This window comes from Ptychodera flava, unplaced genomic scaffold, assembly GCF_041260155.1.
Source record: "Ptychodera flava strain L36383 unplaced genomic scaffold, AS_Pfla_20210202 Scaffold_42__1_contigs__length_1331906_pilon, whole genome shotgun sequence".
In the NCBI taxonomy this organism is placed as follows: domain Eukaryota; kingdom Metazoa; phylum Hemichordata; class Enteropneusta; family Ptychoderidae; genus Ptychodera; species Ptychodera flava.
Genome location: NW_027248364.1, coordinates 665,695 through 689,249, shown reverse-complemented (window position 1 = coordinate 689,249; position 23,555 = coordinate 665,695). Strand labels below are relative to the sequence as shown.

Genomic DNA, 23,555 nt, shown 5'->3' with positions numbered 1-23,555 from the left:
TTCGACAGACTTCTCTTCATGATGCCGATGAGTCGTTCAAAGAATCCACCCACCATGGAGAACGAGACATGTTGAACTTCCATTCTATGTTATGTGTTGTCAAATAGTTTGAACAAATCTTCATCCTTTTGCAACGTCGACAACCACCGTTTGGTCGCGATGAAAGTCTTTGCATTGTCGCTCACCATGACACTTGGTGATCCTCTTCGTGCAACAAACTCCTCCAACTGTCGCTTGAATTCATTCACAGACAGGTCTCTGCAAAGCTTAAGATGCACAGCTCTGGTGCTGGCACTCGTGAAGAGGGCAATGTAAGCCTTTCTGGTCTCCTACTTTCTGATTTGTACATGAGTGGCCCTGCGAAGTCCACACCTGTCACATCGAACGGCTCAGTGAATTCCGTTCTGTAGGTGGGCAAGGCTGATGTAGCTGGAGCATCCAACACCTTTGCACGGTACTTCACACAGTAGCCGCATTCATGTCGTATAGATTTGACTGTGGATCGTTGCTTAGGGATCCAGTATTTCTCTCTGACCTTACTCATTGTCGTTGCAACTCCCCGTGCAATGTCTGAAGATGGCAGTGCTCAATGATACGCCTTGACAGGGCAGATCTTCTTGGGATGAAGATAGGGTTGTAACCTGGAACTCTGCCATGACACCTCAGTATTCCATTTTGATCTGCTGCTAATGTGACATCTGAAGTCATGTCATTTGTTTGCTGTGTTATGTGGATCCATACCTTCTCTGATGCTGTGATCTCTGGTTTAGTGAGCGGTCCGACTCGTCTCATCCCCTTACAGCTATCTATGAAACGCTTCATATATGACGTTATGCGTAGAAGCTTCCAGAATTTGAACTTGCTCAGAAGTTCTTGTGACCAAGCTTTCGTCTCATTCTGAGTTCTTCTTCTCTTTTCTCTTTTCTTCTCTTTTCTTCGTTGACTTTTTCTCTGACTTGACTCCCTCTGACTCGGAAATCTCTGGTTGAACTGGTCTGTCACCTTCACTTGAGAGCCAGCTCGGCCCTTGAAACCACAGTGTCCCGAGTCGACTTGGTGCTGAACCTCTAGTTCCCAGGTCGCTTGGATTTTCTGCCGTTGGCACATATCTCCACTTGGACTCTGTCAGCTCGCAAATCTTCTTGACCCGATTGCGTACAGATGTTGACCATTCCCCATGGTTAGACAGCCAGTATAAACGGTGGTGCTGTCTACCCAACTGTGACAAGCCGTGATACGGAAATTGGACAAGGCTCTGTTGACGTTATTCTGTAGTTTGGCTAGGGTATGTGCGGCAATCAACTCCAACCTTGGTATGCTCATATGTTTAGGAGCTATTCTTGCTTTAGCTGTGAGTAGATTCTGGCTGACCAGTGTTGAGTTTTCATACGCAACGATGTATATTGCAGCACAAACAGCAGTCTTGCTTGCATCCGCAAATCCATGCATCTCATAATGTGTTGGGTTGCCAGTGAACACACAGCGTGGTACAGTCATGGTTGGTGTACGCTGCAAGCTGTTTACCCACATCTGCCATTTCCGGTGAATTTCATCTGGAATTTCCTCATCCCAACATAGCTGAAGAAGGCACACTTCACTGAAGATCAATTTTGCAGTGATAGTAACTGGAGAATTCCATCCAAGTATGTCAAAGATGCTGTTGATATCAGCTAACATCTTCCTTTTAGTGATTTGTTCGCTGCTCTTCTGGCATGATTCAAAACTGATCGTCAATGTGTCCTCCTCCTTGTTCCATGGAATACCTAAAATCTTTGTCTCGTTGCCAGAGGTGTTGCCAAGAAACCTTGTTGTGTAAGTTTCTTCTTCCTTTTTGTCATTCTCTGCGTTGAGGTGATCGATGTTGCTATGCCATTTGTGAAGATTGAAACCACCCACTAACAGTATTTTGGTTGACTCCGCCTTGAAAGTCACAACGTCATCTTCTTTGTTCCCACCTCCTTGAATATCGTCAACATACGTATCTTCCAGCAAGCTGTGTACTGTTGCTGGATATTCCTGTTCATAGTCCCCAATGTGCTTCTGCAATGTTACACCGAGAATATATGAACTTGACGTCGCTCCAAAGATAACCCGTGTGAATCTGTACTCTGTCACCTCACGATCTTGTAGATTGTTGTACCACAGAACTCGCAGTGCATCCCTGTCTTGTTCATGCACTCTGATTTGCAGGAAAGCTTTCTGAACATCTCCTGTGATACAAAACTTTCGCATACGATTTCTTGTGATGATGTCAAACAAGAGTGGTTGTAGTGGTGGCCCCGTCTCTAGGCAGTCGTTGAGTGAAGGGCTTCTCACGTTTGCTCTTGCTGAACAATCAAACACTATTCTCATCTTTGTTGTTTCTGCCTTATCTCAGATGACGGCTTGATGTGGGACATAATGTACTGTCTCCCCCGTTTGATTGGCTGGTACAGGCTCAATCACTCCCATGTTGATTTGTTCTCTCATGATTTCATCGTACTCTTCTAATCTCCCCATTTTCTCTAGTCTTTTTGTTGTGCTGTATAGCCGAGCTGTGCACAAGCTCTTATTTGTAGGAAGTGGAATATGATCTTCTTTCCAAGGTAGTTTTGTTTCATAGTATCCACTCTCTGCCCTAGTCAACTGTTTCTTGAACTCTTCGTGAATTGCTGCACTTTCCTTTATATCTATGTCTTTGATTCCAAGAACATCCAGTGAGCACAGCTTCTCAAATTCTTCTTGGCTGGATCTCAAAAAGAACTGTTTCTCCGTCTGACTCTCTCTTCCTGACTGCCGTCCAGAAATTGTCCAACCCAGCATTGTGAACTCTGCTCCTGGATCCTTATCTGGATGAGTTCCAATGACTAGAGGTTCTGTCATGCGAATCCTCTGGTAGTCTGCGACTCCTAAAATAATGTGAACTGGCATTGAAACATCAGTTGTCTCTTCCTCACTGAAGCGTAACCGGCTGAGTTGTCTGTGTTGTTTCTTCAATGCAGGAATGCCTGGGTTAGGTAGGTGGGTTAATATATCTTTCTCAGCATCCACACACTCCACATTGAATGAGAAACTGCTAAGGACTGTAATGTGATACTGTACACCTCAACAATCTTCCTTACAGTGCCGTACATCTGTTCAATACAACACTGTTCTGTCTTCGATGGCTTCAAGTGCAATTTTGTGATCAAGTCTGAACATATGTACGAACTACCCGCACCTATGTCAAACATAACTCGAATTCTCCTTCCCCACCTTGGCGATAACAGTGGCATGTAATGCTGAGGCATGATCCATCACTGAGCTCAATCCCTTTTCCACTTTGGTATGGTCCGAAACATCGAGCGTTGATTTCCCTTTGTCACAAATTGAGGTATGATGCTTTCCTTTACAGTTCTTGCATCCCCGGATCTACAGTTGACTGCAAGATGACCAAATCCTGTACAGTTGGAACACATCCTGTTTCGTCTCAGTCACCATCAGACGCGTTCTTGACTCCATGCACTATCAACTAGGCAAGCAACAATACACACATGACTTGCTGACAACTCTCATGCCAGAAGCCAGCGCCATCGTCAACTCCAGACCTATAACGACTGTATCATCAGATGCAAACGATCCCCTTGCTCTCACCCCAAACATGCTACTCACCATGAAGACTCAATCACCGACCCCACCACAGGCTCATTTGTCAACAAGACATCTACAGTAGAAAACGTGGCGACGCGTACAGTATCTAGCTGATCAATTCTGGATACGATGGAGAAAAGAATATCTCCAAAGCCGTCAGCCACGACCAAAATGGAACAAATCTACAATCATCGTCAAAGAAGGAGACGTGGTTCTTTTGAGAGAGAAAGAATACCCAAGAAACAGCTGGCCCCTTGCTTGCATAGTGAAGGTCTACCCCAGCGATGACAACAAAGTACGCAAAGTGGACGTCATGATCTACAAAGATGGCGAACATCGAACCTACCTCAGACCTATTAGTGAAATAATCGCAATCATACCAATCCATAATCCAATAATACTAGGTCAAAATTTGTAAGACAATAGTTGTAAACAGAGACACAAAACAGCACAGAACAGACAGTAAATAGACAGTACACAAACAAAGTCAAATTCATGAAAGAAAGATATATGGACCTCTGGCCAAAAGACCAAGAAGTGATGTCAGGTGTTTCGAAAATAGTAAGCGCATCCTGCCCCACATGTGGCACCCGCCATATATCAATCTGTAAGTCAGATAGGTAGTGGTCACTAACTAAGGCCCCATGTCACCGATGCCATCAGTGATCATTTGTCGAAGAGAGATATTGTATTTATCATTACACAGCTTGCGATACCTGCCAAAAAAGCGTTTGAATGTAGAGACAAGTCTTGCTCTGGTGTAACCTTGATTTAACAGTTTGTAAGAGAGATGGCCATGTCTCTCTACAAAATCACCATATGAACTGCATGCTCTTGCATATCGAATAAGCTGGGAAATGTATACCCCATAAGCAGGTGAGAGTGGAATATTACTGATGAGGTGTGGAAAATTGATTATACTAAATTGAAATCATCTCTCTTGTCATATAGCCTAGTAGATAGGTGACCATTAGAGTCAAATTCAAGTAAAATGTCCAGATATGAAGCAGAAGAGGCGTTTCTGTAGTTTCTTTAATCTCCAATTCTGGAGGATAAATCATAGCGAGATATTTACTGAATTCAGAGTTATTCAATGAAATAACATCGTCTATGTATCTAAATGTAAGGTTGAAAGTACGAGCTACAGAGACCTTTTTCTGCTTGATAAGGTTCTGGATAAATTCTGCCTCGTATGAGAACAGAAATAAGTCGGCAAGTAAGGGAGCACAGTTAGTGCCCATGGGAATTCCTATACACTGTTGGTAAATGTGTCCTCCAAATTCAACAAATATGTTGTCAATGAGGAAATCAAGCATACTGATAATGTCTTTCTCGGTATAAAACACTTTAGCGTTAGTAATATTTTTAACAAAATATGTAGAATTATACCCTAATACCACATATTTGTAAGGCGTGAACCGTTTTTGTAGAAAATGCTTGGTGATGATGTTTTTCAAGCGTTCTTTCAATTTATCATGTGGTATTGTGGTATACAATGTGGAAAAATCGAAAGTTTTAATAGATGTTATTTTTGAAACAGATCTTGATTTCAAATTTTCCAAGAGTTCCTTCGAATTTTTTAATATCCACATTTGATTTATACCACTCCGAGAAAAGACAACATCACAGTATGCTTGAAGTCCCCGTTTAACAGTACAAAGAACAGAAGTCAGTATCTTCGATAACTCTGTTGTTGAACATTTTGAAGATCCTGCGATAAACCTAGCTTTGTAAGGTGTTTTGTGGAGCTTTGGTATCCAGTATAAGCTAGGCAACTTATTATGGTCATCCTTTGTTGTAATATTAAAAATTATCCATGAATGACTTATGGTTTGCCAAAATTTCAGATTTTTTGAACATTGAATTAGTTTTGATTGAAAGTACAATTGAACTCTGTGATTGAATTCAATGACACTATATACGGACTCTCTTAGTATAAACTTTCGTATATACTCTTAGTCTTTAGAATTTATTTAGACCTAAAATATTAGTAGACATTTATTCTATTTGAAATTTATGATTAGTAAAAATTCAGCTTACCGCGCATTTTTAGACGGGGAGTGTGTTGAATTGACCCTTCATGACCCTAACTAGATTTTCAGAAGATCGCCCTCTATCTTTCTTAAGGCCCTCTGACACAATGGTCAAGAAACTTCTTGATAAAACAATTAAAAGGTTAAAGATTAAATTACACCTACGCAGACACGTTTTCTTCCACTGTCTTAAAAGCAAGTGGACATGCCACGTGGATCTCACTAACATTCCAGCCAAAAGTAGGAGTATAGGTGCAACGATGTAAGTTGATTTCCTTTTATGACTTTCCAAATATTTAGAGGACCATTTTGAATGCAGTACTTAGACATTTTTAGTAGAATTTAGTTCTTTCCTTCCATTTACTTTGAACTTGATTTACCTCGACTCTTCCATGTACACAATGAATGACCTTGTATTTTAATCTCTTTATTTACCCTGTTTTCACTGCTTCTTGAATAAACCTATCCTAAACTAAAGCAACTGAGGGTGGTTATTTCTTGGAGTGGTTGGCACTTAGCGGATACAAAAGTAACTGGACTCCGCCACAATGCATGTGATAAATATATAATCCCCCCGTATTCCTCACTCGTGTGTCTGCGTCGCTGACTCGTGATTCCCCGTGTAGCGGCCGTATCCCCCCTCGCCTGCGGCTCAGAGGGATACGGCCGCTACAGAGGGAATCACTCGTCCGCGACGCAGCCACACTCGTTCGGAATACGGGGGGATTATATATAATTAAACCTCGATCGTGACGCCACACCATTGAAAACGCTAGTAATTACCCAGAAGTAACCCCTTGGTTGTTTTTATAAACTTCCGAAGGTATTCCCAGTACCCCCGGGAGTTTATGGACACTTGGTTTAGGATAAAATGAACATGGAACCATGATTGGTCCTGAAATAATACGACATACAAAGGTAAACTCTGAAAATTGATTTTAGTTTAATTTCGTGCTTATTAGTTTATTGTGACAAATGTTTATTTTGACAGATTAATTGTGATTTTTAGTGAAGATGGTTCTTTGACAACAGTGCAGTCTAGACAGCTTTTTCTCTCAAGATAATTCTTTTTCTTCAGTGCTCCTCTCATCACATGCTGCATACTGTCGCTTCTCGCGATACAAGGCATGCTCCCTTTGGTGGTGGTTGTTGTTTAGTCACGGTCCCTGCAATCGAATTCCAAGAATATTCCTTTAGTAATGTGAGAGATAGAACGGCAAAGTAAGAGTTTCTTCGGCCGTATAGTTAATCACTCAGAAATTACTTAACTTGCATACATTTGATCGCCTTCATTCATTTTTCACATTTAATTTTGTTGTAGCCATTTATGTCTTGTATGAAATACAAGAACATTTCCGAAGACGCCATATCAATCCTCGGGATGCTGTGATTGTTCCCGCTAAAATTTTAGAACAACTTTTATCAATTATTATGAATTGTTCTGAAATATTTTAAGTAATTTTTGACCGCCTGGACATCGAATTTTATTGGTAACACTTTTAAAATCAAACTTTAGGCAACAATCTAAAAAAATGACTGGGTTACATGGTATAAAGGCGACCGGAAATTGTTTACAATACTACAGTCCTTGTAGAGTTCTACTGATGTCGTGTCCCTGGTGGTCTGATGTTCGTTTATAGTTTCTAACCGCCTCGCTTCTCTGTGACCATTTTTTCACAAATCAGTTGTTCATCACAATGACATCATACAATCGTGTGGCTGCTGTGGCCCTCAAGGAGTGGTTTGTGTGATATCCCTTCAAGTCCAGCTTTCTTGCACAGACGGCGACAGTAGAATTCAGAGCATTTTGTCCCAGTGGGCGATCGGTATCCAACGGTTGCAGTCGAATTCGTAGAAGAATACAGATAGTAAGCATTTGCAGGCCGATGGGGGGGGGGGGGCTAAAACAAAGTGTAGATAACTAACTGTAAAGAAACCACCGACAGTATAGATGTAGGTCAGGACTGTATTTATGCTTAAATCTGTATCGGTTATCAACATGTGTATCGAGGAAAACAGTTCTCATTAGTACCACTGGCACGGCAGTTATTGTGAAAAAAACACATAAGTTCATAGATAAATGCTCACCACAGTGCATTATACTGCTGGCACAGGTGGACATTGTCTGGTACGTTGATGTTTTCATAAGCCCTGGTCACATTTGGCTGAAGTTTTATACTCTTCAAAACACCTTGATTTGATTTACTCGCGTCCTCACGGTTTTCAGGTACTTAAAACCGAGAAGATCAACTTTTAATTGACATGGTGCAGGTTTCGATGTTCCTTTCACTGCGAAGAGCGAAATACAAGCAAATTGGGTATATTTGAGTGTCTATTAGTGTTTGAGGTTTATAATCTCCCAGAAGCTTCTTCTGCCACAATATTTTTCTTCGCTCACGCTAATTACCCGAGTCTGCACCCCGAGCCATCTTTTCGCACGTTGTTTCATTTTGCAATTGAAATTGCAGTGACAGTGAATGGACAAAACATTAAACTGAAACAAATACACGTTTTTTGTACTTAAAATTGTAGAGACTGGATGTACAGAACATTGAACTGAAACAAATACAGTGTTTTGGTACTTGCTTTTTTTTCATTTCGACCGCCCGCCCTGCCGGGTAGACGAGAAGCACAAAAAAATAAAAGGGTCAACCTTACATAATCAATATGCACAAATGTCGAGCCATCTGGCAGGACTTCAGCCGTTAAACGAAACATTGACAACGATCTCATCTTTTTCTTGTCATTTGCCACTAAGAAGCCTTCATTGTTTTTTGTATCCAATACGATAAGTTAAGTCGCTAATACTAAAGTACGACAAAACGAAGGATAGGCGAAAACTTCTACGTGAGTGATTTGGTCACTTTTCCACTTTAAACATTATGTGGACTTTAAATTAGTAATTTTTCGCCCGCAACGAGACCATTGTTAACTAAAAACTTGTAGGTTAGAAAGGTATCTCTCTCTCTCTCTCTCTCTCTCTCTCTCTCTCTCTCTCTCTCTCTCTCTTTTTTTTTCCCCCTCCCCCCTCTCTCTCTTCTTCCATATATGTATATAAAGTGCGAGACTAAAATTATGCGACAAAATTTAGACGGAAAGATGTTCGATCCTTCCGCGACGTCTACTTTCAAAGTACCCCATGTGCGTAGATAAGACTTTGAAAACATTTTACTCTGATTGGCAATGTTCAGCGTAGTTGCTCAATAATTTCTCCATAGTTCTGAATGTTACTATACATCGATAATATCACGGGCAATGCAGCCATTGACAAATTGTACGGTTCCGTAAATAGCCGTACGTATGGATATCCTACTTTGAAGTGATATCATTTGACAAGAATAAATGATATAGTATGTTCTAGCCATTCCCTTTTCACAATGGTGGGTTCTTTTTGTCGAAGTTCAAACAAACCATAGACCCTCGAGAAAAAACGGGACAGGCAACTGCTGAGGTTTCTATGTGCGATCCATCTTGGAATATATTAAAGTTATTTGCCAAGCGGTCCCGACAACAATACTTCGTACTTAACACTGAATCTCATTAACGATCAAACTGACGTTCTGAATATGTACACTTTGCTCTGCATGGCACGTTCCGAGTAATGACACAGAGAATTTGAGGTTTTTTTGATACTAGTCATGATGAATGTTCTGGTAACTATGAAGATAACATTTTGGATTCTAGCGAAGCCAACGGAAAAAAAAAACAGTTATAAAAACAGTGTACATTTAGCCATAGACGCTACAGAAAACTCTTGCTAGGTATCGACAATATAAGTTTATGTTCCCTACCATAAAAATCTCCGATAACAACAAACATTTCCAAGTTAGACACTTCCCCAGTCCTGCGAAACGAAAATCTGACCTTTATTTTATCTGTCACGCAACATTTGACGAAATCAGGGTACACAAAAAATGACTACTCCATCGGAGCTCAAATACATTTTGGTACTGTTTTAGCCTAAAGAAACACCAAAGTTCGGATAAGCTACACATGTCTACATCCACAAAGTACTTGAAAATACATTTGTAACACTGACTTTCGCTGTCAGGAGAAACTGCGCGATAAATCGGGACTCTCCAACGGTTGGCGGAGTCAGAAGCGGTAAGGTAGACATGCATTTACACAAAGCTGAACGCTGTCCTCGCAAATTTGGCCGTTCACAGTTTTCAAACAACAACATTTCAGTGATAAACATACATACTTTATCGAATCATGGAGCACTCCTCGTACAGAAAAATATTCCGATGGTTAAAAAACTGCAAAAACGAAGAGAAATTCGGAGATACACGGACGATTGCGGAATGTAAACAACTCTGTGATGTCAATTACTGTCAAGTCTGGAACTGCAGCGATATGTGTTCCGGATTTCTATTCGAAACTTTGTCACTTTACAGCAACATACTGACTCCCTACAGACTTCTAGTTCCATCGAATCTCGCTACCAATATATAAAAAGTACTTTAAAACCATTTTGACGAATTCTTCTCTAAATAGTTGTAACACTTTTTCTTTCAAAAATGGACTTGCGGGTAATCCGAAATAACTTGTAATCAGAAAACATTATTACGGTATACCGCATGCACGTGTCTATGAACCGGACGTTGTGCAGTCGATCGGGTCCAGCTTCATTCCGTCCCCGACCCTTTAAAACCTCTTAATTATTCCAAGAAGGATCGCACGCTGCTATTCCCATAGACCCTTTGTTCTCTATCGCAGTTGCCTGTCCCGTTTTTTCGAGGGTCTATGGTGCAAGCCAGTTAAGTTTTCAAAACATTTCTTTGCTAGCGAGATTTTGTTAATGGTATTTTTGATATAATTTTGTCTATGGAGCAATTTTTGCATCAACCTACCCTGACCAGTATGGCCATGGCTTGTAAAAGTCAAGCGTGGGCGAATTATTGGAAGGAACGAGTCTTTCAAAAACAAAACAAAAACAATTAACGTGCTACGCATATCGCGCTCATCACAGTACAGAAACTGCCCTTCTGCGTGTCCATAATGACATCATGCTTGCCCTCAATTACAACCAGATATGAACTGAAAATGCTCACGTGTTTCATTATGGCAGTTATGTGTAAATTTGAACCGTTGGCACATGTTTGCAACTTCATTGAAAGTATTTTGATCAACATAATGAACAAAATTCACCGCCGATTAACTCTAAAAAATCGTGAGGTATAAAAATACGTAATTAGCTGGAATAAAAATACCTTCTTTGACTGCTGTCATTGTACCACCACTTTATATAGCAAGTGCAAACACTTTTAGCCAAGTCCTTCAAGCCATATATGCCAAACTGTAAAAGTTCATTAAATATGCAAATTATAAATTAGCTGACACGAAAATGTGAAATGACTTTCAATATTGTTTAACCTGGTATAATCATCAATGTTCACAGCATGCTTTGCCAACTTTTATCAAGTAAATCCCAGTTTATATCCCTAATTAGAAAAGATCATTGAAAATGCAAATTAGGAGTTGGCTGAAGGAAAAATGCTTAATGACTTTCAATAATGTTGTATCATAGTATCTTTAATGTATATAGCAAGTTTCATCAACTTTGGTCCAGTCAATTCAGATATACATCCCCAATTAGCAAAGTTCATTAAATATGTAAATTTGGAATTGGCTGAAGTAAAAATGCTTAATGATTTGCAAAAATGTTGTATCATAGTATCTCCAATACGTGTGGCAAGTTTTGTCAACTTTGGTCAAGTCAATTCAGATGTATATCCCTAATTAGGAAAGTTTATTAAATATGCAAATTAGGAATTGGCTGAGGAGAAAATTCGCAATGACTTTCAATAATATTGCATTATAGTGTCTTTAATGTACATAGCAAGTTTCATCAATTTTGATCAAGTCAATTCAGATATATATCCCCAATTATGAAATTCATTTAATATGCAAATTAGGAATTGTCCGAAGTAAAAATGTCTTTTGACTTTCGAATTCAATAATGTTATATCACGGTATCTTTGATGTATACAGCACGTTTCAACCACTACAATCAAGTTAATAAAGATATATATCCTGATTAGTAAAGTTCATGTGCAAATTCGGAATTGGCTGAAGTAAAAATGCTTAATATTTTCAAAAATGTTGTATCATAGTATTTTTAATGTATATAGCAAGTTTCATAAACTTTGGTCCAGTCAATTCAGATATATATCCCTAATTAGGAAAGTTCATTAAATATGCAAATTAGGGATTCGCTGAAGACAAAACGCTAAATGACTTTCAATAATATTGTATCATAGTATCTTCAATGCATGTAGCAAGTTTGGTCAATTTTGATCGTGTCAAATCAGATATATACCTAATTAGGAAAGTTAATTAAATATGCAAATAAGCAACTATCATTCATGTCACTCCTTAATGGTTCCCGCTGCTGATATAGCTGGTGTGATTAACATTTGTAGCAAATCTCATCAAATTCTGTGCAGTTGTTTATAATGTATATCCGTTTTTTCTAAAATAATTAATCATGCAAATGAGCAAAACGTATGCAAGCCACGCACACAACCAAAAACTAATCAGTTCTTGCCATTTGCTAACTGAATCTATGTACCAGATTTGATTCTGATCTGATCAGCCGTTTGTGAGATATCGGACCAACAGACAGACAGACAGACAGACAGACAGACAGACAGACATCGCTGCGACGTATGCTCACGTGTGTGAAACACGTGAGCAAAAAAACGACGTTCTCCTCATCATGCTGGACTTGTCGGCGGCTTTTGGACACAGTTGATCATGAGATACTACTTCATAGACTTCAATTTCGGTTTGGTGTCACAGGTACAGCTCTATCATAGTTCAAGTCTTATCTCAACCATCGCAATCAGTGCGTCAAAGTTTGCTCTGCAGCATCAGCTAGTACACACATGAACATATGGTGCTGGGAATTTTCAGCTCGGACGCCTTCAATCACTTCAGAATGCTGCAGCTCGCCTTGTCTCGCGTACTCGAAAATTTGATAATATCACACCTGTATTCATTGATCTACACTGGCTGCCGGTTGAAGCTAGAATTAAATTCAAAATCTTGTTGACGACCTTTAAAATAGTTCATCGTGTTGCTCCACTTTATCTCATGGATCTGATCGAGATATACACCCCTGCCAGAGATCCCAGATCTAATGATTCGTTACGCTTAGTGCCACCGCGTGGAATGTTCAACAAGGCATATGGGCAGAGAGCTTTCTTTGTTTGTGCATCTTCTCAGTGGAACTCATTGGCTCCAGAAATCCGTTATGCCAGCTCCGTTGACTGTTTTAAGCGCGTTCTAAAGACTCACCTTTTCGTAAAGCACTATTACTAATGTTTTGGAAGGGTCACCATTTTACCGTAACCGCTGATGCTTGATTTATTAGTTATTTATTTTATTTTAACGTTTTCTGATACTTACTCTGTAGAATTTTAAGAATGATTGTTATATTTTTTACTGTATTTACTCTGCAGAAATTTTCAGTATTTTTAACCATGTACGTTTTTCGCATAATTTAATTATTTTTAAATTTTAAGATTGTCATGCTTTGCTGTTATTTTATGAATTTTAAATGTGTAAAGGGCACTGAGACGTATATGTAGTGCGCTTTAAAGAAATAATAATAATTATTATTATTACCTGCACAACACATTCCATCGACAGATGCGCTAAGGTGGCTGGGGAACAAACCTGTACACTGCAGCCCAAAAGCCCCTCATTGTACAATAACAAGTCATTGACAATGACACAGTCCCCACTTGTTTATGGTTTGTAGAAAGACAGGTTATACAAAAATGCATGCAAATCTGCAACAACTGTGATATTGCGTACCCTTCAAAATATGACTGTTACAGCTGTAGAGACCCAATATTTTTTTTGTTAAAAGTCAATTTCAAATTTCTGACATGTCCTTGTACAAATAAAACCAATTTCATACAAAGCATTGCATTTTTATTATGTCTAGCTAAAAAATTGGTAGAATTTGAGATTTACCGTAATTTGCAATCTTAAACTTTGGGGTATGGGTAAGTTTTGGTCATATAACACAAAAACTGTAAATATATTGCATGTTGCATATGTTATCTTAAAGAAAAATAAATTTCCTTTCTAATGATACCAAACAAGTTAGGTTATGTTAAAAAATAAGCTCAGAAGATGACTTACAAGAAGACAGATTTGACGAAAATGCAATTGGGTTGCAAATCGTGATTTTGCGGTACCCTTCAATACATGACCATAACAGCTATTTCATCCCTATATTTTTTTCTGTTAAAATTCCATTTCATATTCTAGGGATCCCAAGGCTTCTGAAAAATACAGGTTTGTTATCCTGTGGGGGGGGGGGTGCACGTAGACCCCCTCTAGCCATGAACTAATAAGTAATATGTCTGAGTTATAGCTTTGTCCATGAAAAATCGTAACAAAATGGCAAACAGGCAGCCATTATATTGCATAGGACTGTTAAACCAATTGACATGCATATTTATGACATAGGTCAATGTCCTTGTACCAATTTTGAATAAAATCCGATGATACATGTTGGAGTTATGGCTGAGGACATGAAAAAATTGTAAAAAAAATGGCCGCAGTGCGGCCATATTGGATCATATCGTGAATCAAATTGATGTGCATATGTATGATATAGGTCAATGTCCTTGTACCAACTTTGAATAAAATCGGTTCAGATGTGCCTTAGTTATGGCTCAGTACATGAAACAATCGTAACAAAGTTGCCGCAGGGTGGCCATATTGGATCATATCACAAAACAAATCGACGTGCATATTTATGACATATGAAGTAATCCTTGTACTAAGTTTGAATAAAATCACTGAGATATCTGCGTGAATAGACGCACGGACGCATGGACATGACCAAACCAATGAGTTCCCTTGACGGTGTCAGTGGGGACTAAGCGTCCCATCGTTTGCCACACATACGCGAAGTACGCGTACAGAGGGTCAAATCCACCTTCCACGTCATGTTAAAAAAATTCGCCGAAGATCCTCGCTGCAAAGATAAATATTTATGAACGAGTTGCAGATTCAATTTCCCTTACATGTTGCCCTGTCCATCATAGTATTTTTGCAAGAATTTCAATGAGGAATTCCAAAATACCCAAGGGATAAAAGTCATGTGCAAAAAAGGTGAAAACACTGTCGAGCCAAACGATCGTTAACTCGTCATTTCAGAAATAAGAGAGAAACTCAAAATGTAAAATCATGGACTTTTAGTAAACCTTCATGGAATGTGTAATCTCAAATACTGTAAGAAATAACAGCGAAATGAAAAAGTTAAACCAACGGGTTTTCAGATGTATTTTTAATTTTACGATGTGGCGAATAAGCTCGATTTCCCATAGAAAACTATCGCGTCTAATGTAACGAACAGGTTGCACACTTCTCGCAGGTTCAAATTTTTCAATTCTGAACCATAATGATGAAAAGTGGCACGGCGATCATTTGATTGATATACGGAATTCCTGTGGCTATTGTAGGTAATGTGGTACGAATTTGGCGTCCAATCACCAGTTGACATTGACTCATGTTGCTGCTTTTGGAGGTGCTCGGTAGCTCATTAATGCTAGAAATACGTCATCCTGCTTTACGATTTTCTTAGCGATGCATACCCCACTTTCTGCCTCCCCGTTGGATTGTGGGTAATGTGGACTAGATGTGGTGCATCGAAATCCATACTTCCTGCCGAACTTTTGAAAATCTGCTGATGAAAATTGCGGACCATTGTCAGAGAATATTTCTTCTGGAATTCCCCATCTGGCAAACAAGTTTTGCAGTTTTCCAATAACTTGTTCGCTGGTTGTACTTGTCATATGCACGATTTCTAAGTATCTGCTGTAGTAGTCCATGACGACCATATATTTCTTATTGTTGAGATCGCATAGATCGACAGCTATTTTCTGCCATGGTCTCTATGACAATGGTGTTGCCATCATCGGCACCTTTCACTGTGTTGGTTTATTTTCCATGCAGAATTTGCAATTAGCTATCTTTCTCTTGATATCACTGGTGATGCCTGGCCACCATACTGCATGAATTGCTCGTTCACGGCATTTTGTCACACCTTGATGTCCCTCGTGGATTTCTCCAGGACTTCCTCTCTCATTGTGGTTGGTATGACAATTCTGTCTTGATAGATGAGTTTGCCATCATCAATGACAGCTGGTTTCTCACTGAGTAGTATTGTTGAATTTCGTCTGGCACTTCTTTGCTCGTTTTGGCCATCCTAGACTGGTATATTCTAGTACTAACCTCAGCTGTTTATCATCCATCGTTGCTTGTCTGATATCTTCCATTTTGTCTGGTTCCATTGCTTACAGGTTATCGACATGTGCTTGTATTTCTCCTTCCGTATCAGGTGTTTCTATGCACTGAATTGGATTTCTTGACAGTGTGTCAGCTACATCTAATTCTTTTCCAGGTACCTATACTGACTTTGCATTGAATCGCATCAACCTAGTAGTAAGCGTTGACATCTAAGTGGTACTTTATCGATATCTTGACTGTTGATCAGTGGTATTAGTGGTTTGTGGTCAGTCTGTAGTATGAATGACTCTAGACCAGTGATGTATCGGGAAAATTTCTCACAACCCCAAACACTGCAAAACTATCCTTTTCGATTTGTGCGTATCGCTGCTCTGCTTTCGTTATTGTACGTGAAGCATATTTAACAGGCTTTTCGACATCATCATGTTGTTACAGCAAGACTGCACCGAGTCCGTAGCTGCTGGTGTCTGCACTCACTATTGTTGGTTTGCTTGGGTCGTAGAATGCAAGTATTGGCGTAGGTAGATACTAATTGCTTCATTTTCTTGAATGCTTCAGCTTGCTTTATACTCCAGACCCATGCTACATCTGTCTTCGGTAATTCACTTATTGGCTGTAACACTGTTGACAAATTTGGTAGGAATTATCCTAGATAGTTACCATACCGAGTAGTTGTTTCAGCTCGTGTTTGTTTGTTGGCGGTTTCAACTCCTGAATTGCCTTTACTTTTTCTAGATCCGCGCTGACCCATATAGGCTGATTATTCCTCCAAAGAAACGTAATGATTCTTTCTTTATTATTAAACACATAACTTCCCTCTGAAGGGAAGAAAAGCGTTACAAATACAAATGAGGAGTTACTCAAACGAAACCAAAACGGTGTTTCGAAGTAATAATACGAAATAAGAAATAAAGTCATACAAAAAACCCAAACAATAGCATGATTAATCTATGAAGATAGCGAGAAAATCAAATAATGACTACATTTCTGATAGGCGTTCCATTCTCAAATTCATACATGTAGATATGTACTGTACTAGAGGAATTGATATGCTAGTATTTTTCATTATAAACTCAAATTTGATAGGCATATCATAAATGCGGTGTTATATTTTGCAGCTGCAGCAAACAAGATATTTTGGCTGGTGTAAAAATTGCAAGAAATGATAAATTGTTGTTCATCTGCTACACATATACTATCGCAAAGTTCGCAGATTCTTAATGTAACGGAATTTTATTGTGGCGTCCTGTTTCAATTTCTAATGAAAGGTTACTTTATCTAAATTGACAATACTGTCTCGGAGATCAATATTATTGATAGTAGTGATGTAATTTTTAAGCTCGATACTTTAAATGTTCTGTATGTTCTAAATTTATATTTTGCATCTTTATTCGTTCTTTTGTCATCTTGGATTTCTCCTTCCACAGTTCATCGTATGTGCCTTTAATACATGTTTTTCGTATCTCGCATTTACTCTGGTTTAGTTTCATTCCTGACAATTCAATGACTTCTAGCGTATTGTCGAAGTGGATGTCATAGTCTTGCATTGTCTCGCCATGTATAATTATATCATCCATAATCGCTTCTGCTTTCTCATTCTCACGTGACAAGTCTGTCATCAAACGCTGGAATATTTCTGGTGCGGAAGTCTTTTTAAAACAGAATCGACCAAATGGTGTGATCAATATTGTTATTCTTGAACTTGCTAGATCTAATTGAATCTGCAAGAATCCACTCGAATCATCTAATTTCTAGAAAACTTTGGACCCTGCTAGTTTTGAGGCTATGTCTTCTAAAGTTGGAAGCATATACCTTTCTCTTTTTAGTTCTTCGTTTAGTTTCCTCAGATCAACGCATATACGAACTTTCCCAGTCGAATTGTGTGACCACCACCATCGGGGCACATCACTCTGTAGGTTAAGTGACCTCTTCAATGATTCTGCCCTCTGTCATTCTCTGCAATTCTTCCTTTACTTCGGGAAGAACTGGAAATGGAATTCACCTTGTTGTATTAACACTGTATGGCATCGCTCCATCTTTAAGCTGTATCTTTACTGGCCTGCAATTGAATATGCCTATGTCTCCAAACACGCTTCCCCGGCTCTGATCACTAGGCCCATCTCACAAGCGACTTCTCGTCCTAGTAGATTATCAACATGGTCTCCCTCTATGACGTAGACCTTGTTATGACATATTTTCCCTTGTGCTTTATATCAGCAATGAACCATCCTTTACAGTTCAGCTTACCTCCTGGGCTGATAAGATTGGTATCTGGGGTTTCAAAATTGCGCACTTTGGAATGCGTTTGTGGGCTTCTCAGAGATAACGGTGATGTCAGCTCCGGTATCAATCTTGAAGTTAGTTACTTTTCCATTAACTTTCAAATTTACTTGCCAGTCACCCAGTCTTTTTCCCGCCATGGAAACTTCTCCAAGAAAAAGTTATTGTTTTACTGACCCAACTTCATCACTTCTTTCGGCGCTAGTGACTTCGTTGACGCCTTTACTTCTGCAGACAGCTGCAAAGTGTCTCGTTTTGCTGCATTTATTATACTGCTTTCCTTTGTTTCCTTTGGCTGGGCAATCACCCTTCTCATGTTTACGGCCACACCTATTGCAGGCACCGCCGGAATTTCCCTCCTTTTTACTTCTATTGGGTTTTTTACCAGACCGATATTAGCCTTTGTCTTTCTGTGCAATTTCGTCTCAAGCCTGGACCTTCCTTGTGCTGCTACTTGGTGGGTCACTGTTTCAGAATACATTGCCATGTCTACAGCTTTTCTACCGTTATGTTGGGTTTAAACTGTAGTTTCCGTGACAGCTCTTTATCCTGAATGCCAAAGATTAACTGATCTATGATGTGCTCATCCCTGTCACCGTACTCACATTTGTTGACTACATGGTAAAGATCTCTCACATAAGCGTCCACGGTTTCCCCTGCCTTTTGTACGTGACGGCGGAAACGTGCCCTTTCAAGGACAACAAACTTTCTCGGAACAAAGTGCACATCAAATTTCTTCAAGACCTTCTGATAGTCGTGTGCTTCTAATTCTGCATCAAATTTTAATCGCTTGAGGATTTTCTCTGCCTCAGTTCCCGTATGATAAATAAGAAAATTTACCTGGATTTCTCCGTCTTCTTTGTTGAGTTTGTTATGAGCCGGTATCTTGCAAAGCGCTGCTTCCATTCTTGCCACTTTAGGGGACTTAAGCTGAAGTTTTCAGGAGACTTGATGTTCGATTGTGCTGCCATCTTCGTCTTCCTTTTCTTTGGTGTTCAGTAGTTCACTGCTGCCACCATGTCATGAAATACGACGAGGCTCGATGTCGTTTTCAATATATTTATTACTAGCTCTACGAAAGCTATAAACGCAACTCAATTGACTGTAGACTAACTAGCAATGTGTCGCTGTCTCATGTAGTCTTATGTGAAGTAATCTGATACTGACTGATTAGCATTGTAGTCATAGTAACTCTCAGTAACTCAAGACAAGTGCAACCTCCATTTCATGAAGGAGCCGGCGTACTGTAAAGTATACATGAAAACGACAGAATGATCGTATTTCTGGTGGAAATTTGCTGTCGATGTGATTTGCAATGAAATACCACAGCCAACGATGCTGTACCATACAGCCAAATGCAGTTGCTCGTCCAAGTATTTTATATGTTGGCCGCCCAACCGCACATTACTTTCTTTGGCCGATTGATGAGTGATTATGTTATCTGTAAATACGACCCGTGGGTGGAAAGTAAACTTATCTGTCGGCGTTACATATATTGAAAAAGCTAAGCTTGACAAATTACAATCTACGCCTTTAACTCTCACAACAAATATGAACAAACTCACTGGCTTTGAAAAACAGCTGCAGGACCTACAAACGTCTGTTACGTATGTGAGTAGTTCTTTTGATGGATTTACAAGACAGGTACACACCCTCAAAAGTGCAAACAACATCCTCAACTGGCGAAGACAACGAACGAAATGCAACAATATTCTAGAAGGAAGAACTTACAGATATCTGGAATTCCAGAATAAAATGATGAAGACACTGACGACATTGTAGTGAAAGTCGCTGCTGGCGAAGGTGTCGTGATATCCCCAGATGATATTGATATATCCCATCGTTTACCACAAAGCACAAAGCGTCACAACCACGACCAAAATAAACGGCGACTATCATTGTTGAATTATTCGAAAATCCATACGCAACAAACTATACTCATCGAGAAAAAATCTAAAGGGCAAGACCACCAGTAACATTGGAGCTGCCCGTGATATCACATGTACATCAACGAAAACTTAACACCGACAAATAAACAGCTATTTTTCCAAGCCAATCAACAATGAATAATGAAACATTGGAAATTCATCTGGATCAAAGATGGGAAAATATATACAATGAAAAAAGCCTGCGAGTCTGCAACTGCGATCGCAACCCAAGAAGATCTGAAGCATATCCTTTGATATTACAAAGTGAACTGCTTAACTCATGAACACAGACACTGACTCTCAGTCCAACAAGTCTATCTGTACATCTTTCTCAAATGAACAGTTTAATGCAGGTATTAATATCACTAAGAACTTCCTTTCATAATTACATTTCAACACAGATCGTTAGCTAAGCATCACGACGAACTACATTTCAATTTTCACTTCCTTTGTCTTTCGGAAATGTGCCTAAGCCAAGGATCGCACTCGTCCCTGTACAATTTACCAACATATCGTCTTATTACTTCAGATAAAGGGAAATTCAAGGGGAGGTGAAGTAGCGCTTTATGTACATAATTCGCTTACTTCACTCGCATCACCTCGTTCAAAATTATGCACTGTGAGTCTATTTTTGTAAATTAATTACAAATAATTAATACCAAAGCAATAATTGTAGTTGTTAGGGAGCCAAACACTCCCCATCAAGAATTCCTTCATAGCCTAGAAGCTTGTCTTGACCAGGTGTCTGCTTCAGGGAAAGCCTGCATAATTCTTGGTGATGTAAATATCGACACCTCCATTGACAATACAATTGCCACCCAGTATAACACACTTCTAAATTCTTACAATTTTTACCAACTCATTACTACTGCCACTCGAATTACGGAAAATTCAAGTACTATCATTGACCACTGCCTAACAAACATTACTGATTATTTCATTCACTGTGGTGCCACTTCCCCATTTTTTTGCGTTGTTGACTGCCTTGAACGTGTCATGAAATCAGATAATCCAGTCCAAAATGCAAAATGTACACGTCTTTCTAATTCCATCCGCAAACCTTGGATTACTATAGGGCTTTCCAATTCAATACGGACGAAACATAAATTGTTTATAAAAATGAAACACAACCCCCAGAGCATGTATTATAAAACGAAGTACAAAGTGTACAGAAATATTTCGACATAACTACTCAAGTCAGCTAAAAAGCGTTACTACTTAAATATATTTCAGTGGGCCCAGGGTAATACGAACAAAACTTGGAAAGTTATCAATGAGGTATTGAACAAGACTACAGGCAAGCTGATCCCCAGGACAAAAGTTTCTAACAATCCAAAAGGTAATGTCCTGACAAAGAGTTCCGATATTGCCGAAGAATTTAATGATTTTTTTTACAGGTGTTGGATCCAAACTTGCATCTGATATAACCACTGTCGAGAACTTTGAAAAGTATTTGGACGGTGATTATCAAAATTCTTTCTCTCTCCATCCAGTTTCAGAATGTGATGTTCTGAATGAAATCAAACTAATAGATCCACGGAAAGCTATAGGTATTGATAAAATTCATTCTCAGTTAGTTATAAATTCTGCTGATATAATGTGCCGTCCCGTAGCCCAAATTGCCAATTGCTTACTGGGCCGAGGTATATTTCCAGAACCATAAGAATTGCCAGAGTAATGTCAATTAACAGAAAAAAAAGGCGCAGGTGATGAAGTCAGCAATTATCGTCCTATTTCTGTACTTCCAATCTTTACTAAAATCATTGAGTCTCTAGTCAACAAACAAATTATAACATGTCTTGAAAATAAACATGTCTTATCAAACAAACGATTTGGGTTTCTGAAAAAAGTTCAGCACAAAGTTGGCCCTTGCCGACATCGTTTCAGAAATAAGCAATTCTCTTGAAAAAGGTTTTATTACATTTGGTATTTTTATAGACTTAAAAAGCCTTCGACACCATCAATTATGGCATTTTATTGCACAAATTACATCATTATGGTATCAGAGGTGTCTCACTGGATTGGTTCCAGAATTATCTATCAAATCTCAAACAGTCTGTTTCCGTTTACGGGACTTCATCATCGTACAAGACGATAAATTGTTGTGTGCCCCGAGGTTCAATCATCGGCCCTATTCTATTTATGATGACATTTCAAACTCTACTGACTCTTTCCAGTTTAGGCTTTTCGCTGACTATACCAATTTATTCAAATCTTTCAAATGCAGCAATATTGATCTCACCCAACCAAACATAGATTTTCAAAAAATCGTCCATTGGTGTACTGCAAATAAGCCTGCAATTAATGCAGAGAAAACAAATTACATGGTAATTAAAATATACAGTTAACAAATGCATCTAACAGGCAGTATTGAAATAGGTGGACGTTCATTGCAAAGAGTCTACTCTTCAACTTACCTTTGTATTTCTGGTGACGAAGTCTTCAACTGGCAGTCACATATTAAGAAGGTTGTTAAATCTATATCCCCAAAGGTTGGCATTATCTCACAGATAAGGGCTTATAGCCCTAAAATAATTTTTTTACTGTGTAATTCACTGATCCGTTAACACTTAAACTATTGTATTGTAAATTGGGGAAACACATTTACGACCTTCTTAGCATCGATTCAGTTTTACTGCAAAAAAAGATTGTCCGTCTCATACGTTTCTCTGATTTAATGCGCCAAGCGCACCTTTATTTAAAAATCTTGGTATATTAGACATTTTAGACTATGTAAATATCATACTTGCATGTTATTTTTGATTTGTTGCATGGCCATTTTGCCCATGATGTAAATCATTATTTAGATTCAATACCCCACGATTACCCAACCCACTTTTCCAAACAAGAAATTTTTTATGTACCAAGAGTAAATCTTACACAAAGTAAACATAGCATAAAATAGGCAGCTACCTACCACTGGAATTCGCTACCATGCGATATCAAAAGTATTTCAAGTAGAAATGTATCTTAAAAACACTCAAAGCTTACCTTCTAGACTATCGATTAATATCTGTACGATTTTCGTGAACATGATATTTTTATGCCCTTATTGTAAACATGTAAAAGAGCCCGATATTGTGTAAATGTTTCTAGTGAAAATATTCACTTCACTTCACTTCACTTCACTTCACTTCACATATTTCTAAGTTCATTAGAATGGGTTTTACGTCTGATTGTTTTGATTTTATACCGGTGAGAAGTTCCATCCTACGTCAACTGTCATCAGTTTGTGTTGAGAATAGTGTTTAGTTCTTTTGGGTCTTGGTTCCGGTCCAGTTTCATCTTTGGCTTGATGGATTTTCTTCGATTTTATTTTTTGTCATTTGTTAACCTACGGCCGGCAATATGGCCATCCGGGAGGACATGCCATTTCGGAATCTGACACGCAACCATGCTGTCAGGTGTACAATATTGAAGGTGTTCCCGT

The 23,555-nt window shown here is 39.0% G+C and overlaps 2 protein-coding genes across 2 annotated transcripts; both read right to left on the bottom strand.

The window, feature by feature from the left end:
- Positions 1-1,125: 1,125 nt before the first annotated feature.
- On the bottom strand, positions 1,126-2,352 carry LOC139128056 (uncharacterized). The gene has a single exon (XM_070693917.1). It carries the CDS (start codon positions 2,350-2,352, stop codon positions 1,126-1,128), a length of 1,227 nt encoding a protein of 408 aa, XP_070550018.1.
- Positions 2,353-2,373: 21 nt separating this feature from the next.
- LOC139128055 (uncharacterized) lies at positions 2,374-2,910 on the bottom strand. The gene has a single exon (XM_070693915.1). The coding sequence runs from the start codon at positions 2,908-2,910 to the stop codon at positions 2,374-2,376; it is 537 nt and encodes a 178-aa protein (XP_070550016.1).
- Positions 2,911-23,555: the final 20,645 nt, after the last annotated feature.

Bases quoted from the DNA above. Each gene is read 5' to 3' on its own strand.
- LOC139128056 (XM_070693917.1), bottom strand. From the start codon at position 2,352: ATGAGAATAGTGTTTGATTGTTCAGCAAGAGCAAACGTGAGAAGCCCT.
- LOC139128055 (XM_070693915.1), bottom strand. From the start codon at position 2,910: ATGCCAGTTCACATTATTTTAGGAGTCGCAGACTACCAGAGGATTCGC.